This window comes from Dromiciops gliroides, chromosome 5 (genome assembly GCF_019393635.1).
Source record: "Dromiciops gliroides isolate mDroGli1 chromosome 5, mDroGli1.pri, whole genome shotgun sequence".
Classification (NCBI taxonomy): Eukaryota; Metazoa; Chordata; class Mammalia; order Microbiotheria; family Microbiotheriidae; genus Dromiciops; species Dromiciops gliroides.
The window spans coordinates 65902227-65920017 of record NC_057865.1 but is presented as its reverse complement, the minus strand read 5'-3'; the positions used below and the strand labels follow the sequence as shown (position 1 = coordinate 65920017).

The 17791-nt window shown below is 37.1% G+C and overlaps 1 protein-coding gene across 1 annotated transcript in view; it reads left to right on the top strand.

Moving 5' to 3' along the window:
- Positions 1–200: 200 nt before the first annotated feature.
- ODAD2 (outer dynein arm docking complex subunit 2) overlaps positions 201–17791 on the top strand; it is a 204246-nt gene continuing 186655 nt past the window's right edge. Inside the window, exons 1-6 of the mRNA XM_043965032.1 lie at positions 201–424; positions 1396–1550; positions 7242–7440; positions 8348–8454; positions 8715–8851; positions 9459–9575. Coding sequence (XP_043820967.1) covers positions 201–424; positions 1396–1550; positions 7242–7440; positions 8348–8454; positions 8715–8851; positions 9459–9575 — 939 coding nt within the window. The remainder of the gene's footprint in view (positions 425–1395; positions 1551–7241; positions 7441–8347; positions 8455–8714; positions 8852–9458; positions 9576–17791) is intronic.

Below are 17791 nucleotides of genomic sequence, written 5' to 3'. Positions count from 1 at the left end.
GTTTGCTAGTGTGTCTTTGTTGAGAAACAGAATGGAATTTTGGGGTGGTGGTGGTGGTGGTAGGGGGTTACTTTTCTTCTTTCTTTGTAAATTAAAAATAGTATTTCTTTACGTAGGCAGGACCAGCAACATGTTGTCTCTTTCTAATTTCTTGTTGTAGTTTGTTTATTAAGGCTCACGTCTGCCTATCATCTGATTCTATGGGGGTGGCATTAACAAGAGCAGCTCAATGGACCACTGCTGGATTTGGAACTGGGACCTTAGAACTTACCCCTTTAAATGAAGCCATTCTAAATGACATTATCAAGTTTGTGGAGACCTTCAGTGCTAAATATCCTCAAGAAGCAGAATTTGTTTTCAAAGAGCCACTTCAATGGAAAACAACCTTGGAGCCTTCAGAATTTGAATCTGGTTACATTGTCAGGTAAATCTATAACTGTTGTTAGTAAGCAGTATCTTTGGTGTTGTGGAAGGATTAATATCCTAATCCTTCCTCTCTTGCAGAGTAAGTAGACTAAAGAGGTAATGAAACCTTCTTAGAGAGGTGGTTGGTTCAGGGGACTAAAGGCTCGGATCACTAATATCACTTTGGCCTGAGTAACAAGAAGCTACAGATTGGGACTTGGAGGTGTGTAGGGAGAGTCTGGGGCTTGTTTATTAGATTGTACTGTGATGGATAATTTGGGGAAGGGATTGACTCTCAGCTAAATCAAGTCAAGGTGTCCTCAGTCCCTATCCTTGTTGAATTCTTCTCTTGCTTTGGCTAAGTAAATCTCTTTTTGTTACCTCCACTATGGTACCTAAACTGCCAGGAATCGTGTTCAACCCAGAACAAGTTTATATGTTTATTACTATGACATTATTGTTTGTGCTGCATTGATATGTAAACCCATCAAAAACATGCACATTTCTTTCAAGACATTAACTTGAAAATTGGGGCAATGGATAGTGCATTGGTCCTGAAGTTGGGAGGAGCTGAGTTCAAATGTGACCTCAGACATTTACTAGCTGTGTGACCTTGGCAATAGTGTAACTGCAATCGCCTCAAACATCTGGGGCCATCTCTAGTTGTCCTGATGTATCTTGCCACTAGACCCAGATGGCTCTGGAGGAGAGAGTTAAGTTGGTGACCTTGCACAGCCATGCTTAAATTAAAAAGGGAAACATCATCCCAGTGTTGTTGTATATCCTTGATGAGTGCTGGTAAATCCTAAGGCTTAAGGGCATATATGTATGCTGCATAAGGAGGGGAGGGTCAACTCTCCAGTGTAAGTATTCATATTTTCTGTGTGCCACAAGAAGCTGTTTGTTCAAATGTGTTAAAAGTTCATTCTTTTAAGGTTTTGTTAGTAACGACTCTAACATAAGTCCTTCATTTGTTGTTTTCCCCTCCAGTGGAACAACAGTCCAATCAGAAGAAAATTCCAAAGGGCAGCCGCTGCTACAGTTGTCTGGAGGCGATATTAAAGTCAGTAGCTTTGGCCAACTGTCACGCCTGTTACGTCTTGCCAGGGATAAACAGCTGAAGGAAACACAAGCATGTCTTGAAGGTGGTATCTGCAATCAGATTTGTGAACTTAATATTCCTAAAGTACATGACACTTTTCTTTCCCAGAAATTTCAGTGGCTCCCTATTTCTTCTGGAGTAAGAGTTTATAATATTAGTTACAATAGGGAGGAGGAAGAGGACAAGCAGCAACAGTAGCTCCAGCAGTTAGAATTTAGTTCTCTCAACTAGATAAAAGACCAACTCCTGTGTCTGGCATTTAGAGATCTTTACAGTCTGTTTCTAACATATCTTTCCAGAGTTATTACACATTACTTTCTTTCGTAAAATTTTCTTTTTCTTTTTAGACTTTTATTTTCCAAATTACATGCAAAACCAAATTTTGACATCAATTTTTAAAAAATCTTTGTGTTCCAACTTCTCTTCCTCCCTCCCCTCCCAACCCCATCCCAAGAACTCAATTCAACATAAGTTATACATGAGTAGTCATGGCAAACAAGTCTACATTATCTAGGTTGTGAGAGAAAACAGATAAAAACAAAACTTCAGATTAAGGAATTGTCGAAAAAAATGTGTTTTAGTCTGTTTTCAGGTACCATCGGTTCTTTCTCTGTAGATGGACTGCAATTTTCCTAAGTTCTTCAGAGTTATATTGGATCATTGCCTTGCTGAGAATAACCACATGCTTCCCAGCAGATCATCTTACACTAATGCTGTTATTTTGTATACAGTACATTTCTCTCTGCTTCAGTTCATGTGGGTCTTTCCAGGTTTTTCTGATAGCCCAGGAGAGTAGGTACCATATGTTTTGCCATTGTAGTCAATCATCATAACTATTTCCCTCCATCCCATTCCCTTCCAATGATATTTATTCTATTGTCTATCTTATTTTGCCCTAATCCTCCTCAAAAGTGTTTTGCTACTGACTGCCCCCTCCCCTTTTCTACCCTCTCTTCATTCACCCTTCCCTCCTTATCTTCTTCCCCTCCTACTTTCCTGTAGGGTTAAATAGTTTACTCTTCTCTATTGGGTATGTGTGTTATTCCCTCACTGAGCCCACTCTGATGAGGTTAAGGCCTTTGAGCTAATTTTGTTTTCTAAATTTTTCTTCCTCCCTCCTCAACTCTCCCTATGAAATAAAGCAATTCAATATATGTCTTACATGTGGTGTTATGCCGAACATCTTCACCTTCCTCAAAAGTGTTTTGCTTTTTACAGCTCTGTCCCCCAAACTTCCCTTCCCTACCTCTCCTCTCCTCCCACTTTTCCTCAGGGCAAACATATATTACTATACCTGCTTGAGTATGTATGTTATTCCCTTGCTCAGGGTCATGCAACTAGTAAGTGTCTAAGTCTGGATTTGAACACAGCCTTCCTGACTCCAGGGCCAGTGCTCTATCCACATTACTTTCAACATAGTACATTTCAATTAGATTTTCTATTCCTTGTTCCTTTTACATTACATTCCATTTCCACTTCTTCCTGCCTTTGCACAGGTTATTTTCCATTCCTGGAATGTTCTCCTTCATCACTCTTACCTCTTTGAATCCCTAATTCCCTTGAGCTTTTCAGTTCAAGGACTTCCTCCTAGGTAAGGCCTTTCCTGATCCCCCGGGGCTACTATTGTTTCTCACCCCAGGAATTACTTTGAATTTACTTTAGGTAGACGTGGATTGATATGTATGTGATGTTTCTCCCATGAATTAAAAACTCTTTTTTTCCCTCCATTGTCTAGTGTAGGAACCAGCACCCAGTAGGTGCTTCATACCTGCTTATCAATCAATTAAATAATTATTCCTGTGAAATTATTTATTTAAATTGTTTCATACTAGAAATTTATTTTGATCAATCAAAACCAGAGTAATATGAAAATTTGGAAACCCCTGTGTTCAATTTATGCAAAAGATTATCTAGAATTTTAAAAAACAATATTATTACATTCAAGTCAGTTCATAATAATAAATTTATACTTTTTTTTTTGTGGGGCAGTGAGGGTTAAGTGACTTGCCCAGGGTCACACAGCTATAAGTGTGAAGTGTCTGAGGTGGGATTTGAGCTCAGGTCCTCCGGAATCCAGGGCCTATGCTTTTTCCACTGCGCCATCTAGCTGCCCCATAAATTTATACTTCTAAATGGACTGCCTGATGCTTTTATTTAATTTAATTTAATTTAATTTTTAGTGAGGCAATTGGGGTTAAGTGACTTGCCCAGGGTCACACAGCTAGAAGTGTGTGTTAAGTGTCTGAGGCCGGATTTGAACTCAGGTACTCCTGACTCCAGGGCCAGTGCTCTATCTACTGTGCCACCTAGTTGCCCCTTGCCTGATGCTTTAACATAATCAGAAAGCTCCTAAACTTTCAATTTGGTGTTAATTCTGGTGTGAGTCTTTTAAATATGATATCTCCATGCTCACCTTCCTGCCCCTCCTCCCAGCAATTTTATTTTCCTCTTTGAATGTAGGAGAGTGACCATTAGGTATCTTTTTTGAGAAACCAGAAGTCTGTCTCACATAGCCCCAAAAGCCATACAGTGGCCTAGAGGCCAAGGCACCCATGACAGCTCCTGCTCTCATGCTATGAGAGATCATCTCTTCTAATTGCAATTAAGGACAGGTTTCTCTTTAGGCTGAGCTGCTCACATGATATAAGCCTTCACTGAAACTCTGACAGCCCAGGGAAAGGATAGATTTGATTATCTGCTCTGATAGTGTTCCAGATATTTCTAATAAGTAGAATTAGCTTCTTGTCCATACAGTTCATGTCCTGGTATTAGCTTGGTTACCATGAAAGAACTGTATGACAAAAGTACCCAGGATTAAACGGAAATCACCCCATATCCCATGCTTGTCATGCAAGGCTAGAATTGGGAGAAGAGGATTCTTCTTTTTAATATTTCAAACTTGAGGGGGCACCTAGGTGGCACAATGGATAAAGCACTGGCCTTAGATTCAGGAAGACCTGAGTTCAAATCCAGCCTCAGACACTTGACATTTAACTAGCTGTGTGACCCTGGGCAAGTCACTTAACCCTCATTGCCCTGCAAAAACAAAAACAAAAAACAAGATTTCAAACTTGACACTGCAACTCTCTCATTCCTATTTCCATGAGGGATCATGGACATATTATATCACATTTGAAGAGTATAAAGCTATTTTAATGACCATTGTTAAAGGCTAAAATTCTAGCTAAACTGTCTAAAATATCTAATGAGTGGTCGCCAATAAATTATAAGCTTTAGCAAGAGTTAGGCTTTTAAGCATTTATTAAGGAGAATAAGAATTTGGTAAAGAGAGAGAGAAAGGCCTCCATTTATCTATCTATTAAAGGGAGAGTGCATTTCTAGCTCTGCTCTCCGCCAGAGTCCACAGGAAAGAGCCAGAGTCAGAGCGCCAGGCTCCCCCTTCTTCCTCCTACAAGCAGACGTCACTTCCTGATGCCAAAGAAAAGATGCATGGTCTTGCCCTCAAAGACCTTAACCTCATGGGCAGAGCTCTTCTACAGTAAGTCTCCAGCAGGTGGCATCATTCCAATCGTTACACCATGAATAAATATACTTAAGTAAGTCATGTACCAATACATGGCATATACTTTGAATCTGGTTAGAGCAGAAGTTCTTAATAATTTTTTGTGTCATAGACTCCTCTGTCAGTCTGATGAAAGCTATACATCCCCTTTCAGAATAAAAAATTTAAATACATAAAACCAGTAATACAAAGGAAACCAATTATATTGAAATACACTTATCGCCTTTAAAAAAATAATTACAGGGGTTGCTTGGTGGCGCAGTGGATAGAGCACCGGTCCTGGATTCAGGAGGACCTGAGTTCAAATCCGGCCTCAGACACTTTACACACTTACTAGCTGTGTGACCCTGGGCAAGTCACTTAACCCCAATTGCCTCACCAAAAAAAAATATATATATTTTTACATGGACCTCAGGTTAAGAATCCTTGGGATGTGTATATATGAGGACAAGTGTTTGTTCACTCCTCCTGGGCTCCAGGTAGATTTCTTAGTTTCTTGTTAAAGCTGCCTTCTCCATAGTCATGTGAGCCTCAGTCTAGTTTCTTTGGTCCTTTTTTTTTTTTTTGGTGGGGCCATGAGGGTTAAGTGACTTGCCCAGGGTCACACAGCTAGTAAGTGTCAAGTGTCTGAGGCCAGATTTGAACTCAGGTCCTCTTGAATCAGGGGCCAGTGACTTTATTCACTCTGCCACCTGCTGCCCCCTCAGTCTAGTTTCCTATTCCCCTTGAAATCGACTTCTGAAGAAGTCATCTTTTCCTTTCCCAGTTTCTCACTATTAAAAGTTTTCCCTCCATGGTCATTCTATCTCGTTCTGAAGCAGTTTTAATCGCGCTAATTTCTTCTAAACATCAATTTCTCCTTTGTGACCCTTCTGATATGGATCCAACCATCTCCTTCTCTAAGCTGTCTGATAGACTTCCTCAAACTAAAGTCTGATTCGATCCTTACTTTCACATAAGCAGGAATGGTGAAAGGGGGGATTTTTTTTTCCTTTTAGTCTATTGCTTGGGCACCTGAAACTGATCCTTGACCTCAGCAAAATTTAGAATTTAGTGGCTTTGAAACCTATATATACACAGCACATCAACATGTATAGGGTAACTTCTTATCAACAGCAAAAAAGAGGTTTCTATATTATGATTATGAGAATAGGTCTAAATTGGGGAGGTCCTTACTTTTACTACCAACTAGGTTATTGAAGTACATTGCTGCTCCATTTTGCAGAGGTTCTCTTAAGGGAACAGGTAAGTAGCAGAGCTGAGACAATTTAAATGTGGGATAGACTAGAAGGAGAGAGAGAGCATAGAAATTGAGAAAGAGGGGTTGGTATTTAGGCACAGACAATTTATATTTATCATCAATAAACAACCAAAAGTTAAAGTATTTATGGACTAATTTTTAGTTCTTGAAATAGTCAATCTATTTTCATTGAAGATATATATTGAGGGAGGCAGTGTGGTGCAATGGAAAGATTGCTGGATTTGGAGCATGAAGACCAGGATTAAAATCATTGCTTTTCTACTTATTACCTGTGTGACCTTGGGCAAGTCACTTAATCACTATAGGCCTCAGTTTCTTCAACTATAAAATAAAGGGATTGGACTATTATCAGAGGTGTCAGATTCCCCGGTCATAAGCAGATAGCAAAACTCCAGAGTGAGGCAGGAAGCAATTAAAAGGCAGCTAGGAAATCTTTAACAAAAGAAGTTAAAATGCAATACAAGTATAGATGATGTTCATTTATGGTTTTCTAAGTCAATACATAAGGCATCTAGGTGGTGTGGTGGATAGAGCGCTAGACCTGGAAGCAGGAAGACTCATCTTCCTTTCCATTCAAATCTGGCCTCAGATACTTCAGTGGAGTGACCTTGGGCAAGTCATTTGACCCTGTTTGCCTCAGTTTTCTTATCTGTAAAATGAGCTGGAGAAGGAAATGACAAACCATCCCAGTATCTCTGCCAAGAAAACCCCAAATGGGTTCGCGGAATCAGACATAATTGAAGAACAACAAAGTCAATATGCAGCGCAGGGCTTTGTTTCTATTAGAGTTTGACATCACAGGACTTGATGACTTTGATGGTAGTTTCTGACTCTATACCTGTTTCCCTTTGAACTGAATGTCCAGACTATTTCCTGACTAGAGATTTTAATGTCTAGCTTTACATTACAAAGATTGCTAAACAGAGAATATTCTGTTTGTATTTTGGCAGCTAATAGAGACCCTGTAGTGAAAATTTTAGGCGCGGGATACGGTACAGTGGAAGGAGAAGAAGATTTGTCCACAATACGTTTCCTAGATAAAATGAAAAAAGATGATGATCCTGAAAGCAACATTAAAATGAAAATCTCACTTCTGCTGCAGCAATTGGACATGCATCTGCTCAATAGTTCTCTAAAACATATCTCTTTGTAAGTGGGCTTGGTGTGAGCTTGGTTAAGAAAAGTCTTTGTAAAGAAAGTTTAGGCTCCCCCCCCCCCATTTTTTTTCATTTGGTAGGAAAAAAATGGGAAACATAATATGAAAGTCTTACATTTTTAGAATTAGGAGGGACTTTTAGGAATCATCTAGTTCAATCTCATTTTAACAAAAGATGAAATTGAGGCTTTCATGATTTAAATAAATATTTGCATTAAAATGAAATTAAACTAATATGATTTTTAATGATTTTACATCATTTTGAGATAAATTTCCTTAGCAACTCAGTTGATTATACATATTAAGTTCACTGGTAAAATGATTAAATCACTTTAGTCATTTTTTATTTAATTCTGAAAATGTTAAATGACCATAAGCTTTTCAAAAATCCATAAGATCTTCTTACATATTACTAAAGTATAATATTATACTAATATATACTGAAGTATAAAGTATAATAATACATTTTTTCAGTTTTATAAAATTAATCTAATTAGGACATGTAATTCATACTTTAGTTGATAATTACATATAGTATTCAATCAAAATGCATTACTTATTTTTATTTATATTCTTTTTATTTTTTATTTATTTGGGGGGGGGTGGAGCAATGAGGGTTAAGTGACTTGCCCAAGGTCACATAGCTAGTAAGTGCCAAGTGTCTGAGGCTGGATTTGAACTCAGGCCTGAATCCAGGGCCAATGTTTTATCCACTGTACCACCTAGCTGCCCCCATTATTTATTCTTTTAATTTTTATAGAATAAGCTATATGTTTGCAACAATTCATATTATAAAAGAAAGGACATCTCTTTCTGAAAAATGTAATACTTTTCATTTTTTTTCAGAGGATATGCTTTTTAAGTATCAGATTTGAGGACTTTTTTTGTTGTCAATTTCAGGGAAATACGTTTAAATCCATCTGCAGTTAAGAATGATGTAGATCTGCTCAAGCGTTTCTCAGGAGAAGGAGAACAAACAGTCTTGGAATCTATCGATTATACATCAGGTTCAAATATTTTCAAATCTATTTTTAATTCCAAAAACAGTTCTTTACCTCTACATTTTCAAAATACTTTAAATATCCACAGATTTGAACTTTTTTGTGTTTAAGATAATGAAAATTAGTGAAAAAATTTTATGGTCATGAAAATTTAGGTTGTGAAAATTCAATTCATAAAAATTAATAAGAAATTAATTTTAAAGGTCATCATTTTGCAAAAATCTAGTCTAAATTACTTCTGTTTTTTGACTGACAATTGTTTGCAGACTTTGAATTTGCAAATGGGTGTCGGGCCCCACCTTGGAGACAGATGCATGGGGAAATTTGTTATTTGATCGTGAAACCACATGACTGTGATAGTATCTACCTGACTTGTAGCACAGCAGGAGTTTTTGTAAACGGTGTAAGTAAGAAGCAGAGCCAGAATCAGAACCCAACAAATGTATTTTATAGCCAGACAATGATAGCTTAATGGTGGTAATTGCCTGTACCTATGTCTTAAGGTTATGTCCACTCAAATATGAGTCTATAAAATGTGTTTGCCTGTCAGTGCTGTGCTTTGGGAATATCAAGACCAGTGATTCTGGGCAGGGTTGACAGAACAAGATTGACATGTTTTTGGATTTCCAGGTCACTATATGGGATTTAAAATCATTTATTCTACATTGTAAGATTTAAATCCCTCAAAGAATTCACTGAGGCACAGAGCATCTACTGTAATTGTTTGCTGGGTTGTGGATTTTGACAGCTACTATTTAAATTTTACTGCCACAAGTGGCTAAATTTCCTGGATTTTCTTTAACTGGACCTTTCTGTTTGCCATACCCTCTAGAAGTCAATCCAGGATCCCTGCCATGCTCTGCGGGTTCTAAGCCTTGTCTTCTGGTCATAATTTAAATTCTAGTCTCCCAAGAAAAATTCTGTAGTGAACACCAGCATTATAGGATATACTTTTATAGAATGATATAATAAAATATTTGGTAATAATATAAAGAAGTTTTATCTTTTAGGGCATAGAAAATGAACAAGAAGAAATTGACTATGAGAGACGTAGTGAAATATATAAAGATATCGTCAGCTTTTTAAGAGAAAAATCAGCAAAATTTTCAGAAAATATGTCAAAACAGGTAAGTTGTGTCTGATGGTTTATTATTTATGTTACATTTTCTCTTAACTATTTATGAGGTTGCCTTACTCTTAGGCACTTTGATCTAAAATACATATATTTTAATTCAAATGGAGAATTATTCCATGTCTTTAAAAAAAACCAACTTTTTTGGGGGGTAATAGTATTGTTAAAGAATGAAAATGATAAACATTTGTAATTATGGGCATTTTCACATTTTTTTTTTAACCTCCAACATCTAGGTTAGATGGAATTGCCATGTCTTATACTATCCAAAAAATCCTTTGAGTAAAACAGCAATTAAGAAAAAGCATATTGTCAGCCAGTGTGGTTTGAAGGTTTTTTTCCCCTTTCTGATCTGGTTTTTCCCTCCTTAGTTAGCCCCTCATAACATAAGCTCATTAAGGACAAAAGCCATATCATAAAGAATAATAATTCTAATCCAATAGCCATTTATTCTCAAATATTTAAGTATTTAAAGGCATGTTGCTCCATTAATTTGGGAGTTCCCATCAATGAAGCAGATTATAACCCCACACTGCCCAACTTTTGCCCCTATCATCCCACAAGTTTGCCATGGGTTCTACCCAAGATGCTGAAGACCTTTTTTCTTTCTCCTGGTATCTCAAGAGTGCCAGCTCTGACAGTCTGCCTGGCATCTTTATCCTTGCTCATGACCAGCCAAGATGGTTCCATCTTTTATTCATGTTCTTCAAAGTTTCTCATTGGTTATATGTTGGAGCCTAGTCACACATACCGTGTACTTCTCTGTTGCTCTCTGTGTGATATTCATTTTTAATTTTCTGGAGATTGTTGCATTCCACATTTTACTACCATACAACGTCGACAGTAGAACGTTCTAAAAACTTTTGAAGTATCTCATATGCACTCACTTTACATTGTCCTTCACAGTTTATGAAACACTTTTGCCATGGCAACTTTGTGGTATCGGTAATGTCAATGTTATTATCCCTGTCTGATAGAGAATGAAATTTAGGGTCAGGTTGCTTAAGGGGCAATAGTCACACAGCCAGTATTATGGTGGAGTTAGGGCCGGAATCCAGATGTTCTGACTCCAAGCCCAGTGTTCATCACAAACACATCCCATCTTTAGCATCTTTGGAGGCTATCTCCCATAGAAGCTAGCGTATTGCCTGGTCTGTAATTGGTCTGGAGCTCACTGTTAAGTAAGATAACGAGAATGTGAACACTGCAAAGCCCCCAATAAGGGTTTTATGAATCCATTCCCTTGGAAACATATTCACTTAAATACTTTTAGGCTGTTCCCCTGGGCTCTGAAACATAATTAGAGTTTAAGTAATTGGGAGCATTTAATCATTTGTTTCTACCATATAGGAGGATCCTTTTGACAAAGTTGCTTATTTGTCTCTGAAAATGCCTTTGTGTTGTTTGCTCCTTGGATTGTATTAAATAAGACTTTTGATAACTTGATGGATGTTTGACCTCATCAGTGTTGGTAGGGCCTCAGAGATTCATATCATAAGCTGTCCATGCTGTGAGATTCATGTCCACAGCCTCCCATATATAGTACATTAGGGTCCACCTAGTGTTCTGGCATCTTCTATGACATTGTGGATATATACAGGACACTCGGGTTTTTTGTTTATTCCTCATTCTGTCCACATATCTCCTTTCTGATCATTCCTCTCTCTGACAATATCCTTACACTGATGCTCCTCTTGAATAATTCAGTATCGATCATGTGATACAGCCTATTCACAACTGTGCACTTCTCTGATGCCCTGTGGTCAGCCTTCAACTTGGATAACTGGGAGACCATACTATATCATGACTTAGAAATGTGAAGCATCTATATAGATGGGGAATATTCATGTTGAAAGGGGAGCCTTTATTTCAGGAAGAAGCTTAGGGTCATTAAAAACATTGGGTACTTTTTTCAAAGGCAGTCTGATCTACCTTTCTCTTCCTGATGAGTTTTAGACCTTTGCTCTTACAACTGTTTATCAGTCTTGAACAATAGGCGTTCTTCTTCCATTCATTGTATACATGGTTAGGTTGTGAGGATAGGTGGAACTCTTTCAAATGATTGTGAATTTCACTTTTCAAAGAGCTCTTGGGAATCCTGGGGCTGGATGCAATCATTACAATCAGAAACATCTGGAGGACCTCATTATCTATTAAGGAGACTTCTTTCATTTGGCCTATGGCTTGGACATCCTCCAAGACACTTTTTTACCTTGTATTTAGTTCTTTTTTAGTTATGTCTGACTCTTTGTGACCCTATTTGGGATTTTGTTTGCAAAGATACTGGAGTGGTTTGCCATTTCCTTCTCCAGGTCATTTTACAGATGAGGAAACTGAGGCAAACAGGGTTAAGTGGTTAAGCCAGGGTCAATTAGCTAGTAAGTGTCTGAACCTGGATTTGAATTCAGGTCTCCCTGGCTCCATGTCTGGCACTCTATCCACTGAGTGGCAAACATTATATCTTGGTTGATATTAATCATCAGAGAGCCATTGATGTAGTAATAATAACTCTTGTTAGATTTTTCTTTTTTTTTCTTGTTAGGTTTTTCAAGGAATATTATATCATTTGATATATGCATGGTAGATACCTTATTGAAAAAGAGCCTGAAAGACGGCTTTATTGCTCTTTTGAGTCAAAACCTTTTATTTATTTATTTATCCATCTATCCATCCATCCCTCTATTTATTGTAATAAACAAACAGCAAGCAAATGAGATCTTAGGTTTTCTATACTTTTCAGTCAATTATGTGATTATAAAATGTCATCTGCTGTGAAAGTCTGTCTCTTGTTCTCTTTTCACTACGTCATCAAAATTTCCCTTGATGCATGTGAAGATTCTAATAAAGATTTTATAGATACGGCAATATAGGCATATGGACTGGTAGTTTTAAATATGCCTTCTTGTATTCTCGATCCAGTCTATCCGCTCTTTTCATCTTCATTTCCCTTAGGGCCTCTTCTACTTTCTCATGAAACACAAAGGGAACTGATCAAAATCTAAATGTGGTGGCAAAAGAAAAATAATTCCTATTCTTGCTCAACAGTCTAATGGGGGAAGACAACATGCAAACAACTATGTACAAACAAAGTGTAGACAAGATAAATTGGAGATAATTTTAGAGGAAAAGCACAATATTAAGGGGGATAGGGGAAGGCCCCTTGTAATTTTATATGGTACCTTTAAGAAGTCAGGGAAACCAGGTAACAGAAATGAGGAGGCAGAGAATTCCAGGCATGGGGAGTAGCCAGTGGGGGAAAAAAAGTTGCTATAAAAATCTTTAGAGATCTTTTCCATTTTACATATGCAGTTCTTTTTCTAATTTTATCCTTGAATACCCAGGGAATTATTTTACTTATTGGAATATCTTGCCAAGTTTTTTGTCATCTTATTTTACTTATTTTTTCCCTTCCCTGTTTCTCAGAATTTCATGAGACATAGTACTCATCATCTTCTGCCAACCTCTTCTGTATGATTTTGAAAATGAGTTTATATCCTAAATGGGTGTTGCTCTTGGCTGTCATAATTGCTGCTTGGCAAGGAGATCCAAGTTTTTCCCTGGATGAGACAGTTTCTAGGTGTTTTGGGCCTCCTTGTTGTGTTGATCGATTTACATTAGTTAAACTTCCTTAGGAAATGGTTTGTTTCTATGGATGCCTTTTCTTTTAGGCGTATTCCATTTTTAGATAACAACTGCTTGTTGAAATTGGTCAAGTTGCTTCAATTTTAGTATATTTCGTTTTGATTCTCCTGATTTGGTATTGACTGTAACATGTGCCCTCCCAAGTCAACTGTCTGGCTAGATAGGGCAGCTTTTTATTAAATTATGCTCATACAAGTAGCCAGTCATTTCATATCTGTTTAATCATATCCAATTCATCTTTTATGTTAATTAGTTCTTGCTTTGTTCTCTACCTCTTGCCTCTCTTTTGAAGACATTATTCATGACAGAAATACACGAGACTTTTATGTAGTCTACAAGCCTTTAGACTATCTCATGTCTTACTCCTGAGCCATCTTTTAGAACACATTTTTGTTGTCTTCCCTAATGCTTACCTTTGCATTGAAGTCACTGAATATTAAAATCATGTGCTGCTCCAATGTTGAGGGTCTTAATGAGTTTTTCCTAGAATGTTCCTACCTCTTCATCTTTGGCACATAAACTCTTATTATTTTCATTGTGGTTTTTTTTTTTTTTCCGTTTGATTTCCCTGATCACTTTAATTCCAGACAATCAAATGTCACACAAAGTATTTATTTTTTTCTTTGGAAACCTGAAAAAAACAACTCAGACAGCTCCGTTATAAGTCTGTACAAGGAGAAGACATCCTGCCATTTAGCTGCAACTTCTTCTTGTCCTTTGATTTCCTTTCAGTTAATCAACAAGCATTTATGAAGTGGCTGCAGTGCACCAGGCACTTCAGATACAAAACCAAAAGTGAACCTGTCCGTATTGTCAAGGAAATTGCATTCCTCTAATTCTAGGAAGCATTTCAAGATGATATAATTCCTCCTGTAGCATTTCTGCTCATTAGTCACTGGGCCGGATCTTACCTTTAGAATACCGATAGCTGGTAATGTTTGTAAATGGATAGTAAAGTGTGTGATTCTTAGCCCTCATTGCCAAAGTGAGCCAGACTGAGCACCATGTTGCATTTTGTTTTGTTTTGTGGTTTGCTATGCCAAAGACTCATCATTACATGGCCAGCCTGATGATGATAATACTCTGTGTAGTTAGTCAGGATGGTCCTAGAAAAATAGACATAACCTGTTTTGAAGACCCTACATTTCTCTTCTCTCTCCCATGTGCTAAAAATATTTTTAATATTTCCCCCAATTACATGTGAAACATTTTTAACTTTTTTCCCCAAATTTTGAGTTCCAAATTCTCTTTCTGTCTTCTATCCCATCCTTATTGAGAAGGCAAGGAATTTGATATATGTTATACATGTGCAGTCATGCAAAACAAATTTCCACATAAGTCATGTTGTGGAAAAAAAAGACAAAAATAGCCCAGAAAAAATAAAGAAAAAGTATGCTTCAATCTACATTCATACTCCATCAGTTCTTTCTCTGGAGATGGATAGAATTTTTCATCATAAGTCCTTCAGAATTTTCTTGGATCATTGTATTGCTCAGAATAGCTAAGTTATTCACAGTTGATCATTGTATAATATTGCTGTTACTGTATACAGTATTCTCCTGGTTCTGCTCATTTCACTTTGCATGAGTTCCAGTAAGTTTTTCCAGGTTTTTTTGAGAGCATCCTGCATGTCATTTCTTTTAGCACAGTAGTATTCCATCCCTACATGCCTTTTAACAAAAATGCCTGATAAAGAGTCCCATGTCTCCAATATACAGAAAAATACACACACACACATACATACAAACACACATACATACGCACATACATATGCCTGTGAGAGGCAGCACGACATAGTAGAGAGCAGTACTCCAAGTCAGGAAGACCTAGATTTAAGCCCTACTTCTGTCTCTCACTAGCAGTATTAACCTGGGCAAGGCACTTTGCCTGTTAGTGCCCGAGACAACTCTCTAAGACTATAAACTGCAGAAAAGGCGCTGACCTGAATCATCTGGAAATTCCTTAATCTGGTGGAATCATGGGTCTAGTCATTATGTGTATGCACATGTGTATATATATATATGTGTGTGTGTGTGTGTGTGTGTGTGTGTGTGTACATGTAGAGTAATGTATAAAAATCTGATACCTTTGTCCTTTCTTAAAAATATTTTCCTCACATTTTTTCTCTCTTTGACATATTGATCCATAGCCAGTTTATAGAGAGACCAGTTTGCTTTGTTTAAACCTGAACAATAAATCAGATGTTCTGAAGAATAATGAGAATTTTTAATCTCAAAAATCTCTTAAAGAAAATTTAAATTTCATTTTCAGGACGTTCAAAACTGGAAACGATTTCAGTTCATGACTTTAGTTTTTTATGACCAAAAAGAAACAAAAAGAAACTTTCCCTCTAAAAAAAATAGGGTTGTTTTTGATTAAAAGTAGCACTGGAAACATATGCTTTCAGTTGACATGGCATGTGTTGCTACTATGCAGGCCAAAAAAAAAAAAAAGAATCAACCCTGTGATTCTGGATTTCAACTTTAGACTGGTCAAGAAATATATTGAATTGATTTCTATAGTAATCAGTTTGCCTTTCATATCTGTATTACATGTTTACTTATAGTTAAGACTTCAGGATATAAGTATAAACTATAGGTCAATTGGGCTCTGGCCCCTGACATGAGGGACCCTGCTACAATTTTTGAAAGTCTTTCACAAAATCTCTCTGGCTTGTAGCCAGACCAAAGAAATTTGAGAATGTTAGTATCTGGCTTGTTCCTTTCACAATAACAGCTACCATTTATACAGCATTTTAAGGTTTTCAAAATGATATACACACATAGTGAAATACATGTATATAATATAAAAGACATACATATATATATAACCTACAGTGCATACACATGTATATATGTACACATGTAAAGACATAAACACACATATACATGTGTGTATGCATACATATATCTCTCTATATCTCTTTGGATCTTCACAACCATCCTTTTGAGAAAGGGAGAGGGGGAAGAGAAAGGAACAAACATTTATTAAGCACCGACTATGTGCCAGGCACTGCACTAAGTACTTTACAAAGATTATCTCATTTGGTCCTCATAACAAGCCTGTGAGGTAGGTGCTATTTCTATCCCAATTTTACAGTTGAGGAAACTGAGGCACACAGAGAGGTAAATTATCTCATCCAGGGTCACACAACTAATAAGTGTTTGAGGCTGGATTTGAAATTAGTTCTTCCTGACTCAAGAACTAACTCTCTATCCATCGTGACACCTAACTGCCTCCCTAAAAGCAGATATTCTTATAATCTCCATTTTTTAAATAAGGATGCTGAAGCTGAGAGAACTATTGACTCTCCCAGGGGCATACAGGAAGTAAGTATCTGATTTGAGTGTAGGTGTTCTCAATTGCTGCTCCATCATCTATTAGCACCTAGTCGCCCCACTAAAAAATATCTTTGGCTCCATTTCTGCTCTTAATAGTTAAATATGGATAATTAGTGCTTAATTACATGTTTATATTTTTATTTAAACCCAGACTTGCACGTGCAAGTCTGTGGTCCCCTCTCTAATGAAGCAGTTTACATTCCCTTAACTGAAGTCCACTTCGTAGGCATTGGGCCATGGGAGCTGACATCCTCCTTTGAGGAGAAAATTTTCAAGCCTTAAGGAGAATGCATGTCTTACTCTTCCAAAGTGTTTCAGTGGCAGCAAATTTAACAGCGCTGCATTATGAACCTTTAAGAAAATACAAAATAGGGTTATGTTACAGGAATGTTCCATCACAGAGTTGGAAGAAACTTCATAGTCGGTCTAATCCCACTTCTTACTTCCTATAGGAATTTTCACTAAAGCATTCCTGATTTTTTTTTTGGAGGGGTAAATGTAACCCAATCCTTGTTTGAACCATTTCAATTATAGGGAATTCACTGCCTGTATGGTACCTTATTCCATTTTGGGACAGCTTTAGTTGTCAAACAGTTATTTTATTTATGTATCAGACACATAGGTAGGGATGTCTTAAAATGTTTTAACAACCATCTCTCTTGGGGGGAAAAATGTACTTAAGGCACACTTTTAAGTTTTGTCTGAATTATGAACACTTAAATCTAGCCAACAACAAAATAATAAATCAAGATAATTTGTAGCATTTGTTAATTTCCAATGTGTAAATGTTCATAACGAAAATTTAACAATTAGCACTTAGTTCAGTGGGTTTGAGCTGGCTCCAACACTCCCCTGATTAAGAGAAAAGTACCATTGAAATAAAAAAACAAAAACAAAACCAAAAAACCTCAGCTCCATTGCTCAGGCAGGGACCTTCTGCTAAGCCCTCTCAAACTGTTATAATATCATTTTGGATAACATACTTTTACTTTTTTTTTTTAAATGTCTGAGACCTTCTTAAACTTCAGTGTGTGGCAGTACTAATAGGCTTGCACCATGAACAAGATCCTGTTAGTAGGCTATGTCAATAGCTGTTTCCCTTCAGCAGACTTAGGTATGTAAATCAACCTTGGAGCCTTATACCTTTTGGAAGCTGTTTCCTTTCATGGACAAGAAACCAATGTTCCTGCTCTGACTCTCCTTGCTTTTCTTTTCTTTTCTTTTTGCG